Consider the following 13,995-nt stretch of genomic DNA (forward strand, 5'->3'; position numbering starts at 1 on the left):
ATTTGTTAGATTTTCCCTAATTTACACATTAGAAGGAGTTTATGAATGGAGTTTATGGGAATGTGTAAATTCAAGTATTTACACATTCCCTCATTTATATCTGCATATCCCTTCGGAGGTTGCAGAGAAACAACACGTCAACTTCTTTATCTTTTTTTTTTACCAACAAGCTTTTGGCATAAAAACGACTTGATATTTGACTGCTCTTCTCAAAAATGGTAGCGCTCATTTAAACAAACAGTTTTCCCTGGTGGGAATATCCCACGCATTAGATATGCTGGTAAAACCCAACCATCTGAACCAGATTGTCACTCCTGGATGTTCGAGCATCATAACCTGAAGCACGCCAGCACATCCTCAAGCTCGGCCAAATGTCTTCTGGAGACAAACACTTTTGAAGGTCCAAGATTAATATTGCAGACGATGAATGTGCGTGATATTCACACTGTTACTGTAAGGACTTGCTACGTCGTACATGTGTGCAGGTTAAAGTGATTCATTCAGATCATTTCTCGCTGGTGCAAACCTCTTGACATTTCGCTCATGCAGGTGTGCGTTGCGCATCAGACGCACCATTTACCGTGCGGCGCGAGGCAGAAGGTCCAGGTCAGGCCTGCAGCAGCACCGGCGGCACACTCTACATGATATCGAGTGCCTCTCCGGGCTCTGATATGATTGTTGTTGCTGCTGTTGTGTCTGTGTGCCTGGCTTGTTTTATCTGGATCCAGCTGCCTTGCTCTGTAGCCATATTGATTTCCCATAGTGAGTCAATGAGGGTTTGAGTGTGTGTCACCAGCTCTAATGGCATATCCATCCTCCCAGGGCCATGAACCATGGCTCTCTGACTTAGACTGATTCCCACACACACACGCACGCACACACACGCCTTCCGTCCGTATTCGCCAGCGCACGCTGTGATTGAAAAGCGGTTGCTTTTCCAACGTTGCCCTGCCTAACAGTGTATCACAGAGCTGTGTTTTCCTCGCTCAGCTAAGCTGCCATTTACCTGGTGTGTGCCTGAGGAAAGGTCATAATTATATTTTACTCTCTCTTTCTCTCTCTCTCTCGGACTTGAACCCGCCGTCGCCGGCGCTCGGGCTGTTAGCCGTGGTGGAAACAATGAGAGGGATGAAAGGCGCAGAGCTTATTGCTGTGGCTGTAATTGGAAAGTAACCACTTTGATGTGAATTAACAGAGTGTCTCTGTCGTCATGAAGTCTAAGACTTAAAGTTGTTCAGAAAAGGCCAATTTAGGGTTACATTCAAAAGTAATTGGCTTACTGCTCAAAGTCCCAGAACAAGATAGACGCGTCTTATTTGGTCAGCTCTTAGTGCAGATGGAGGAGCCCTAATTGTGTCAGAAAGGATTGCCTCAGAGTTCAGTCTTTGTTGTAACTTTATGCAAAACTTACCAGAGTTAATATTATGAATTAAAAAATCAGCTTTTCAGGGTTGTGGGAGAGCTGCACTTCAAATTCTCGTCATCGTTTAAATGCGTGAGAAAAGAAGTCTCACCATAGAAAATACACAAAAAAAAACAAAACAAGGACAGTGCTGTGAATATTTCTTCTGTTTTTGCTCTTTCTTTTGTCACATTTACAAATTTCAGAAGGTATAATATATTTTTTTCTGAAATGCTTTGATGAGCACCACCAACAAGTTCCACTTTTTGCTTTGCAGTCGACAGAATATATTTGTTCCCCAGATTCCTTTGGATGTTTTTTGAGCAAAGGTGAGGCGGCCCCTTGTGTTTTCTATCTTGAAACTCTCCCAAGGATGCCATTTTGCTCCTGTCTCTTTCTTATTGTTGAGTCATCAATCATGGCCGTAGCTGAAGCAAGTGAGACCTGCGGTGCTTATTAAGTCGTCTTTTTTCGGACATAATGTTAGCTGTGGTTTACCAGAGTCCCAAAGCCTTGGAAAAAAAAAAGCTTTCTAACCCTTCCAAGACTGATTGATGTCACTGACTTTGTTTTTTTTTTTTTTTTTTTTTTTTTTTACCTGTTCTTGTATTTCAGATTGTGATGCGTTTACTTTTTTCAAAGTGCTTTACACCATAAAAAATAATACAGTAACCAATTATGAAACACGCAATAAATATTACATTTTGTCACATGCAATCATCAAAAACGATTCTGTGGGTTGTGGCAGTAATCAGATCTGGGTGTGTGGCAAATGAAATAGAAATATCTGACTGTCATGTCCACACAAGCAAATTCTGAGATGCAAACATTTTATCCTCACATTAGCGTGAATTACGAGCTCAAATTTTTTTATAACCCTCCAAACTTTGCTTCTCGTTTTTCCAGCGTTCTTTGTTGTAGTTTTCTGTCATTATCGCCGTTTCTCTTCTGCTGCGTCATCTGCTCCGTTGTTACTTTACTTTCTGCCAGGCTCTGACTTTTACGTAGAATCGAAATACTTCTTAAAAAAGAGTGAGCGCTGATAAGATTTGAATGTTTGTCATAAACTCCCAAAATGGATCCATTTAGTAATTTCTCGGGTTTTTATTTATGTTTTGGGGACAGGCAGCGTGAATTACGACTTCATACCAAAATAAATAAACGCAAACGCCATCAAAACTTCCTCCTCCCGTCCAGAAAGCACTGCGTCCGTCTCATCTGCTCATGAATCTAAAATGCTGTCTGCCTATAAGCTGGTACTTCATCAGGGTTGGCAGGTCTGCGTTTTTATTCTTCTGCTACTGACGTGGCGTGCATTGTGAAATGTAAAGCGGATTTGAATTTGAAAGAGTGACAGTATCTCTCACTGTTGGCTCAGTTGGGGGGGTAGAAAGATTACTGCAGCGTGTCCGTCTGTCACCAGAAGTGGGCTGGCTGAGAATATCTCGCAGAGAGGCAACATTAAAGGAGAAACGCTTTATGCAAAGCACTGTTCAGTCTATGAACTCTGAGTGCACTCTGCAAATCTTCAGTCAATAATTGATTAGGTCTCAAACACGGCTGCACGATTAGACTCCTTGTGGTCGTGCCGCCGCGATGGTCGCACGCTCGGGTTTGTCAGCGTTGCTTTCCAGAGGTTGCGCAAGGTAAGACCGAGAGGCTGGCGTCCTGCTCATGTAACTGTCCGGAGCTGATTGAGAGGAGGAACGCAGCTTGTAGTTATTGTGGAGATAAATGTCCTATCTTCTTGTGCTGGGGGTGGGGGGCTTTAACCCGGTTTCCAATTCGGGAAGTCCCATTTTCAAAGCTGTGTCACCGCAGCTCTGAAAGCAATCAGTTCAAGAGCTGCGTTACCTGTAATGAAAGATTTTAAACACGCTGATTGCATTGTTTGTTTTTCCCTGATGCTAATGCATTCGGTCGACTCGAGCAACGTGCTGTGTTTGTTTTCAGATGGAAATGATTCATTTTGTTCCTGTTCTGTTTGGAAATCAGATTGCTTGATTTTTTTTTTTTTTTAAGGCTGGTAATCCTCTCTAGTCAGAAGAAACACAAACTAAGAGGTTTCAAGGGAAGATTTTTCATAGGCAGCACAAGGTAGAATTTTCCAAAATGGACGGTTAATTGGCTTATTTCTAAATTTCCATGAGCTGTTTGTGCTCCAGATGTTTTCTACAAAACATCTGGATTCACGCGGAGATTAAATACACACACCCGGGCTGTGTGCAATTCACAAGTGCGCACTTTATTTGTTGATCCCTATAAAATCCCTATAAAACACATTGAATTTGGCGTTTTATAACGCAGCAAAACGCGAATGTCATTGGACTGTGAGCGAACAGAACGTAATCAGCCCTCAGGTGAAGGACAATCAGGTTTCAGTCACCTCAGGTTAGTCAATCATTATTAGAACAGGCTGTCAGAATGTGAGTTTTAGACGAGTGTTGCTGGTTAACACGTTCTCTCGCCGTTCTAGGCCGAGCCTGTGATCCTGGACCTGCGGGACTTGTTCCAGCTCATTTATGACATAAAGCAGAGAGAGGAGATGGAGAAGAAGGCCCAGAAAGACAAGCAGTGTGAGCAGGCCGTCTACCAGGTACTTGTGAAGCATTTTTATTTTATTTCATTACATTTTCTTTGTCTTGTGTAATGTCAAGCGTTCCCTGCCTTAAAACGAGAACCTTTTGACAGGTGAGCTCTGAATATAGATAAAAAGAACGCCGGGTAGACACTTTTCGGCTCCATTAATGGCACCATCTGCACATTGTGCTTATTCCTCCCCCTCTTCGCATCTCCTGCTTAATTTCTTTTTATCTCGCTGTAATTTTCTCTTTGATGATTGCCCAATGATTATCTGAATGCTGGGAAGTCTCTCTGTGCTTTCCGCCTACCGCTTCCACTCCACTGGCTTAACTCTCCACCTCTCTTCTGTCCTTTGCTCCTCTTCTCTTCTGTTTTATTTCTCTCTCTCTCTCTCTCCTTCCCTCGCTCCCGCCGGTGCGCCCGCTTCAGACGATACTGGAGGAGGACCTGGAAGACCCGGTCTACCAGGTAACTCCCTGACCAATCACATCGCCTCACTGTCACCTGCTGCACTTTCTAGCTTGCTCTTTTCTGTGTGCACTGTGGGGAGACAGCTCCGGTTTGGGGGACAGTGTGGGAGTAGCCGGGTAAATAAAAGGTGGAAGGTTTCCAGAATCATATATTGGAGAGATTATTGTGTGTGTGCGCGTTGGTGCAGCCAAGAAAATGAGTGTATGTGGAGCTGAAGTGTGTGTTAATGAGTTGTTTCTGTTTTGTTTTTTTTTTCCTTTCTTGCTGCTTAAAGTCTCCATGTATGTCTGAGATCTGTTCTTCAACTGCTTTTTAATGACGATGCTCTTTACTAATCACCTCTGCAGTTTCCCCCACTTTTTTCTCTCAATTTCTCAAAATCACCCAATTTTTTCCTTCTTCTGCTTCTTCTTCTTCTGTTTTTCTTCTTCTTTTTTTTTATTTCTCCCCTCCGTCTCCTTCCCCCCCACCCCCTCCGCTGCTGCTGACGTTGTAGTACATTGTGTTTGAGGCCGGACACGAACCCATCCGTGACCAATCAGAAGAAAGCATTTATCAGGTACTCGCAAGCTCACGTCTTCCGCTTGTGTCTTGCTTTAGCTTCTAAGTTGTAAGTAAACTGCTGACGAGCCGCTGAAAGCGTGTAAAGTTCCACAGATTTAATCTCCTCCATTTACCGGACGATCTTTATGGGCTGCATTGCTCTTTAATGGGATAAAAGTATCGTGGCCGCTTCATAAAATTAATTGCTCCTGTTTTTAAAGCACAAAATGTGCAGTTGGGAAGTGAAAGGCTGTAAATATGGGCGGAAATGTAGCAGCCAAAAAGTTTCTCGGAGGACCGGTCCTGTTAAAGCCCGCAAGTCTAGGGAGATGAGTCGTTTTCTCCTGCTCCTTGGAGACGGGGGCAGACCTCCGAGGGATGATGAAGTTCGGTGGGGCGGGGGGATGCAGAGAGGAGAGATGCTGTGGTTACTTCAGGCGTCACCGTGGAAGGCAGACCCACCATCCCCGTGTACCACACCTCCGTTCCCCTCTTTTCCAAGCAGATGAAAGCAAGTGGAAGGGGGAAGAAAGATTAATCACCAGCCCCTCGTTTGATCTTTAAATAAAATGGATTGAAAGGGTTGGGGTGGCGGGCGGGGGGGAGGAGTGTCCTGGCACATGCACAATCGTACAAAAACAAACACACATGCTAGCAAATCCCTGTGCATACATCAGGCGTAGGAAACCAGCGGGCTGAGCCAGCCTGCAGCCACAGAGGAGCTGCTGGATGAATAAAAATGGCCGCTTCCGGAAATAGGCATGTGGAAGACGTAAACAAGGCATTGAAAGGAGGCGACGGGATGAAGGAAGCTGTGCCAGATTTATGTCCAGATTTTTTAGTTTTTGTTTTTTTTTCTTTCTTAGCAGTGTTGGTTTTCATTCACAACTCAATCTAATTAGAACACAGCAACAGTGTCCTTCAAAAGTATTAATATCCTCTGAACGGCAAACGTGTTTATTTGGATATTATGTCACTACAATGCGGTACATGGCTTTTTAATTCTTTTACAAGTACAAACACCTAAACGTATTTGCATTTGATTGTTAAATTCAGCTGCCTTTACTCTAGAGTGCAAACAGCTGCCTTCGAATGTCACCTAGTTAGTGAAGAAATGGAATCTCTATATACAGATTTAGTTGAAATTGAATGTTGAGAAGTTCCCATTTAAAGTTTAACACCACCCATGCAAGAGACACAACAAACAGGTGGCTGGTAATGTCCCTGTGGTAAAAACATGGTGGTGGCAGTATTATGCTATGCAAATACTTGCCTCTAACAGACACAAGGAAAGCTGGTCAGAACTGAGATAAAGGGCAATTCTGGGGGAAAACATGCAAAAGACTTATTGGAGTTCAATCTGGAATCCTAAACTTAGTCAGTATGAGAATAGAGTAAATTAAAGCATATTTATGTCTTTGAATGGCCAAAATCAGTGGCATGACCTGACAGAGCTCCTTCAGATCTGACTGAGTTTGAGTTATCATGTAAATAATATGATAACTTGCGCAAAAGCTGATTCTACAAAATATTGGTAAGAAACTGAATAGAATAACTCGTTGCACAATTTCTGTTTAAAAAAAACAAAAAAAAAACTTTAAAAGCCAACCATGTATCCCAACCCTGATTTATGTTGGTTCGTCATCTAAAATCCTAACAACACACACTAATGGCCGAGGTTGGAAAATGTGAAAAGTTCAGAGGATGTGAACACTTTCGCAAGACGCCGCAGCTGCGCGAGCGCTTCTCTAAACTCTGTGCAATCGACGGAGAACGCAAACAAAAGAGGCGACTTGATTCATACTTGCGTTCTACTATCACATTTTGTGATCGCGCACATACAAAGCAGTCGGTCTGACACTGAGATATTACATGTCTCCATGTGTGACAATGTGAGTTATTACATGTCTGAAAGTGTGATCGGCAGCCTGGATAAGGCCTTTATTAACCTAGTTGATGAGGTTTCATTCCGCCGATTTTAATCCCGATCACATCCCAGCGCCACACAAGTCACATCAGTCACCGGCGACTGATGTGACTCACGGCGAGGCCAGTCGCAGGGATTCGTGTTGGCTACCTGTGTGTCGTCGTGCTTGGAACAGTTGACGTGTAATGTCTGATTGCGTACTGATCCGGAGGTAACGGGCTCTCTTGGCTGTTCTCTGAATCCATTGGTCAATTGTGTAGGTGCCCACCAGTCAGCAGAAGGAAGGGGTCTATGACGTCCCAAAGCGACACCCAGTGAGTGACCGAGTGTTGTCGCCCGCGTTCCTGGTCATCTACCTCAGCCTGCCTCCCCATTCCCAGACAAACCTCTCAGCTGATTCACCATCACTCAAGTGGAATGAAAACACCTCCTAGATTACAGCTTTAACCTTTGATTCTCCTTCAGATTAACAGCTGCCCCTCACACTGATCAGGATTATCTGATCGCTTGCCCTGAGAGGTTTGCTGGGATCCAGTGCCCTGTGCGGTGTCCTGTTACTGCTTTGTGCCGTGACCAGTGGTGGCTCGTGTCCTGCTCCTCGTTGCTCCGCGGTGCCTGCTTCCTATGGTTTTCTGGGACAGTGTGTGTGTGTGTGTGTGTGTGTGTGTGTGTGGCATGCGAGTCGGCTCGGCGAAGCATGCCTGGCGATGGTTAGACAGTTGTGAGTCCTGTGAAAACCTGCATGGCCGTGTGTCAGATTGCATTGAACTCATGCTGTGTCTGTGTTATCTTTTGACTCCTATTGTGCATGGCATTACTTTGATAATGTATTTTGTATTTGGAGTGGTGGAGCAGATCTTTATCCTGTTAATGCATACAAGTGTTTGAACGTGTGGTTTACAGATGTGGTGACATTTAATGGCAGCGCTTTTAAAAACTGTAAAGTACATTCATTTTTTTGAGAAATTTCTAAGAAACTGACCTATTATATCAACACACAGGCCAGTTTATTTTAACCACCGGTAACTTTCCGATCAAACCCTGGTGTTAAATTAGCCACGAGTAAGCAGATTGAGAGCTGGAAAAACATTTCCAATGCTCACCGTTAGAGATCTGTAGCAAAGAGTAGCATCTTAGGGAGACCGTGTGTTCATTACAGCCTTGAAACACTGCAACATGCCAACCAGTGTCTTGATCTGCATGTGTCTTTTCTGTTCTGCCATCACCAGCGTAAGCATGGAGTTTGATGAATTCCACTGGAGCCATGTGATTCAGTCACATTTGACTTAAAACTTCATCCCCCTTCCTTTTTGTTTGCTTTCACTTCAGTGGTATTGGAAAACATTACACCACATGAAAATAACACTGGTTTCATCTTCTGACGCATTTGGCACAGTAGCGTACACCATTTGATCACCAGCTGTCACTCAACCACATTAAAACTGCAAGACTCATACGAGATGTATATTTATTAAACAGACAGTATTATGTAAAATACATTTTTTTTAGCTCTATTTTATATTATGAGATATTATAAGATGTTCCTTTACCAAAACATGCCTGGAGTGTTGCTTTGATCCTTTCATGCATGTTTAATCTCCCGTGACAACTATTCAGTCTTCGAGGCGCAGCTCCTCCTTAGAGCTTCAGTTTCCAAGGTTCCACTTCACAGAGCAATCCCCCCTCTCAGCTCCTTCAGACTAGCCAGTAGCAATTAGCAATCACCTGGTGGAACTGAGCATCTGCTGAGCTCATTACAGGAGCTACTTCTCAGTTGTTAAAAGGTTAATAGAGGAGCATGTCGTGATGACTTATTGAAGGCAGAGTGTCGGAAAGAGCAGGAGCTTTTAAAGAGACAGAGGTCCAGTTTCAAGGTGTTAAATTACAGGGTCAAATTTCTTTTAAGCTGTATTTGACAGAGCATTTTCATCACAACCGAAGGAAACAAAGTTACTCATTTGCGCTTTAAAATGGTATTATGTGCCTGGAAAATACATATTACTTCCCTTTAATGCATCAATAACAGTTAAAATGTAACAAGAACTCTGCTTGATCTGACACATCACTGTGACATATATTATCTCGCCTCAGGATGCTGGATGCTTGAAATCAAAACTTAAACAAATTGACCACTTAATGTCTCGGTAATTTAGCTCTTTATTAACTAAACTCTTTGAGTGTTTCTATTTCATGTCAATTTATCCTTTTCACATGGGGAAAAAAACTTATTTGTTGCTATAGTAAAGCAAATGCACCCAATCAGAACACGGTGAGCTCCACTACATGGCAAGACAAGAAACAGAGTGACAGCAGCTTAAGGTTGAACTTTTCAGCACCAAACACTCCAGGTTGGTTTGACATGAAACAAAGGAATATGTGGAACAGAAGCTCTTACTCACTGTTGTGGGTTTTGAGGGATTTGTAATGTTTTTGGGTCTATTACTCTTTCAAAGACCATAGAAACCTGGTTAGAATCCAGTGCAGTTTTAGCAGGAAAATGATCATAAATTTGTAACAAAATTCATAGAGAAATAGTTTTTCTGATACAAAATCAACCAACCTTGGGTCTCACAATCTGGTATGTAGAGAGACTAAATATTGTCCTATTGGTGAAAGGGACGGGGATCCAGAGGTGCCAATAACCGGACCACTATTGCACTGATTGGTCTTGTAGTGGCTGATAGCGAATTTGGGGTTTAATTAAAGGTCTGTAGATCTGTTCCTTTTTTTTTTTTTTTTTACTGTTTACAATGTCTGACCAATTGATTGGCGTATCTGAGTTCCAATGAATTTGTTGAAAATGTTGTTTCTAAAAAGCATTTTCTTCCACAAATGTATTCAGATTAATAGTTGCATATTTCTATTTATTAGAACTGGATTTTGCTACTACGTCAAGAAAAAAAAATCCATCATGTGTTCACGTCTGTAATATCTCTAAATGCTTGTTACTGTGCCGATAATGAAAGATGACCTTCGCTTGTGTCAGGCTGCCTTATATCTCATCTGCTCTCTATCTGACTATAAAGGTGATCGTTTTATTGCCGCCCGATTCCATCTTCTGTAATCCAAACACTCACGGTAATCAGGCTGCCGTCCTGTGGATATGTGGGAGTGGATGTCTGGTTATGTGCGACACCTCCTCCCGTCGAGCTTATTGTATTCCACATTCACATGCGCCCTCATTACAATGCAGATCCCACCATGTTTGTCTGCATCCCTCAGCAGTAGGTCTATTTTTTTTATTTCTCCCCCCCCCCCTTAAACTGCTATCCTTTTTCTCTGCTGGCTGTCACATTTCCCAATACCATAAATTTAGGTAGCATCAGTCTCACAGTTTTCTGGATGCTTATTATCTCCACATTTGGTAAGAAGCTTACAGGCACCGTAGTACTTTTTTTTTTTTTTGTTCTCCCTTCACCGGCTTACGGCACATGCTGCTTTTTGGATTGCCTTTGCGCCGGTAGGTGTCTGGACGGGACCGAATCCAACACGTTTCTGTTGCCGTGGAACCAATTGGACTTTGCAGCACTCTGAAAACACTTTAATTTGATTTGAAGATAAATCCAGCGTCAGAGGGTGGCACGCTCCCGCTGTAATGCCCTTCAATCTTCTGAGCGTGAGACGCATCATTCTCTAATGCCACTAGGCGAGGAGCATATCGTGTTTTCCAACAGGAACCCGTTCCCCGACGCTCCGGAAGTCAGAAACATCATTCAGAGAGCATGATGGGTACACGCTGACAGAGCTTTGGCACGGCAGCATGTAAAACTGTTGGAAAGTGGAAATATCTCTTGAATAAAGTCAGCAGGATGTATTTTTTTCTCTTAGTCCAGTCTGACCAGAAGCAACCACAGGCTCGTAGTCTTTTAAATTCTCACATAACTTGTTTTTTTGTTTGTTTGTTTGTATTCGAGATATGAGGCAACTTTTAGATGTTACGATTTGGAGTAGGGTGTATTGCCCAGAAACACACCGACATGTCGGGAAGAAGCTGGAATCAAACCCATAACGTTCTGATTGCAGGAAGATTTCTCAACCCGCTGGTCCTCAGGCAGTTAAATGACAGTTTTTCATATGTGCTTCTAATCGAACCTAATTACAAATTGAAATTTAAGCCAGTAAAGTAGCACAATCGCCACAACTAAAAGCTTTAAAGATTTGAAACACTTTATTCTAGCTGCTGTTTAATGATTAAATGGATTGATGCAATTTTCCTATTGTCAAGATACAAACTAAAAAGCACATTTTGAAAACTGTTAAGCAGGGTGGCTCCCAAACGTAAATGCTGCTCAGAGCCCAAATGAGCCTATGGCCGGCCCTGCCACGGTTTTCACTGCTGTTATAAATCGGCAGCGCTCTCAGCCGGGCGGATGCTGGACGGTGCCATGAAGTGACGTGTGCGCATGTGCGCACACCACACCTCAGACAAAATGATCCCATTAGTGCGGACGTGACCTCCTGTCTGCGGCGGTCCCTTCTGGTGTTTACTCTGTCACCTTCTTAAATCATGGCAAATCAATAAAACAGACACACACACACACACACCCAAAAAGTCATCCCGATCTACAGAGCTCTTGATCTGGTCAGACCTGTAATAGTGCGTTGAATCAACACAAGCCTCAGAGTCCGCATGTGGAGGTCAGCATGTCACATTTCCAGCGGACAGACGCGACAGCTCCACTCAAACACTGGATTACTGATAACGTGGTATGATAGGATCACGACTGTAAATTACACTCTGGGTTGCTTTAGCTTTGGAGTTTAAACAAAGGTTATGCCACACACACACATACACACACACACAGACAGACACACACACCTACACACACATGAAGAACTGTAGAGTCAGTCATTGTTTGTCTGTGTTCCTCCAGCTCTGGATCATCCGTTTTATGTGATAGACCAACGCAGATTAGTGCAAATTGTGAAGCAAAAAGGAAAACGAAGCACGGTTTTCAGTAACTTTTTTTACAAACAACATCTGAAAAGTGTGGCATGCATTCAGATTGTGATTTGACAAAAATCTGAACAATTTGTAGGAGATATGGATGCTTTTTTAAGGCACTGTAACTATTCATAGATCCTCCGAGGTTTAGGAGATGCACCCAGTTTCAGATGGTGAATGAGAGAAGATTCAGTCGTAGCATGTACAATTTTATTTTTCTGACTTGTGTGCATTGTTTGCACAAGGTCAGCGGTGCTGGCGCCGCATGCCAGCGCAATCAGTCACTCGGCAGGGAATCAACAAGGTGGCGTTAATTAAAGGGGATGCATTAATTGTATGCAGAACACATGTGCACAGGTAATTACTGTTTCCCCGGAGACGGCTAATTGATAGGTCTGCGGCTGCGATGATGAGGACTATACGGGCTGGGCGAAGGGATGGCGAGAGCGTCTAACGGGCACAAAGGGATAATTGGCAGGAAGGGAAGCGCGAGAGCGAGGACAGAAGGACAAACTGAGGGAAAGCCAGCAGCAGACTGCAACTTTCAGCAAAGATGGCAGATACTATACGATTCAATGGATAACACACACACCAACACACACCCACGCCACAAAATTCAGACAAATGTGTTTCATCAGCTAGATTGAAATGAGCGATTATGAGTTCAGATTTTTTGAGGGAAAAAAAAGCTCAGTAGAAAAATGAGCTGTGCTTTTAGACCTGATTACGACTGGGCAATGTGTTATTGTTTTTCAGCATCAGCTAATGATGGCCATATCTCATGCTTTCATCCAATGAAAGCAGCACACTCAATAATATTGTCACGCAACAAATACGGCACTGGCTTGGCTCAGACCAGTCTGCGCATCGTGTCTGGCCCAGAGCCGGAAACGGAGGAGGCCTTCGTCACACCGTTGTCTCTGCAGACAGAGGAGGGTGGTATTGGTGGAGGGATTTCGCAATAGACATGAAATCATTCCGACACTCTGGGCCTTTCACATTTTTTGTGAAACACAAACTTTATCGTACTTTATTGGGATTTTGCGTGATGGACCAACAGAGAGCAGTGAAAAGCTGTAATGTAGAAAGAGTTGATACGTGGTTTTCAAAATTATTTCAGTAATAAAATCTCAAACTGGTGTGCCAAACCAGTTCACTGAATGTAGAGATGGAACATTTTCAGCATCAATTTTCCAAGTTTTGGTGCAGATTCTCAGTTGCATTTAGATCTAGACTCTGACCAGTCTATTGACATTTGCACTGCTACCAATCATCTTGTCCTATGCTATATTCACATTTCCTTGTATTTTAATCATACAGTATGAAGTTTATCTATATAGAGATTACTTTTATCCTGTCATTGGTACTTGTAGGTAATATTTTGTTATATTTATAAGGTTATTTCACATTTTGTGCTTTTTCTAACCTGTTTTTAAGTGGCGTTCTTGCAGACAGCGAAGTAAGTTTTTTTATTATATAAGGAAATGTGTTTGTACTCTGCACATGACAATTAAACGTTGAACTTGAATACCTGAATAAGCTTTGATTTAAACCATTCATTAGTAGCTCTACATATATTTTAAGGACATTGTAGTTTCCTTTCCATCCTCCCGTCTTACCTGCTTCCCTCTGAGGAAACAAATTCCCACAGCATGATGATTTTTCAGAAATCAATATTATCAATAATACCAGGTAGTTCAGTTTTTAACCTGAAGAGAGCACTGTGTCCCACTTTCTTCTTACTGTGTGACAAACTGTCAAACAAGACTTCTTAGTGATGAACATCTTCTGACGCCACTGTCCCACCAAATTTGTGAAATGCTCCACTTATTAGCCATCCTGTAAACAGATTCTCCCGCCTGAGCTACAGAGCTCTGCTCCCTGTTTGGGGAAATCATATATCATTTTTCATTGCACAGAATAAATGTGAGCTACTTTGTGTTTTTGTCACATAAAAATCCCGGTAAAATATGTTCAGGTGCCAAAATATGGACCAGTCCAGGCTCTTGCAAAGCCCTGTGTTTTTGTCATGGTTAGCAGACGAGCTAACACGGTGTATACAAGAGATCAAACATCACTACTTTCTGTTTATGTGTGTGTGTGTGTGTGTGTGTGTGTGTGTGT

General features: G+C 42.8%; 1 protein-coding gene across 6 annotated transcripts in view; it reads left to right on the top strand.

Moving 5' to 3' along the window:
• dab1a (DAB adaptor protein 1a) overlaps positions 1-13,995 on the top strand; it is a 37,213-nt gene that overhangs the window by 9,050 nt on the left and 14,168 nt on the right. For 3 of the 6 annotated variants that reach the window (XM_016670719.1, XM_016670718.1, XM_016670720.1), the window contains exons 3-6: positions 3,879-3,998; positions 4,415-4,453; positions 4,953-5,015; positions 7,187-7,240. In XM_016670719.1, coding sequence (XP_016526205.1) covers positions 3,879-3,998; positions 4,415-4,453; positions 4,953-5,015; positions 7,187-7,240 — 276 coding nt within the window. The remainder of the gene's footprint in view (positions 1-3,878; positions 3,999-4,414; positions 4,454-4,952; positions 5,016-7,186; positions 7,241-13,995) is intronic. The other 3 variants (XM_016670721.1, XM_016670724.1, XM_016670723.1) reach the window with 2 other exon arrangements.

Source organism: Poecilia formosa, unplaced genomic scaffold (genome assembly GCF_000485575.1).
Source record: "Poecilia formosa unplaced genomic scaffold, Poecilia_formosa-5.1.2 Scaffold37, whole genome shotgun sequence".
NCBI lineage: Eukaryota > Metazoa > Chordata > Actinopteri > Cyprinodontiformes > Poeciliidae > Poecilia > Poecilia formosa.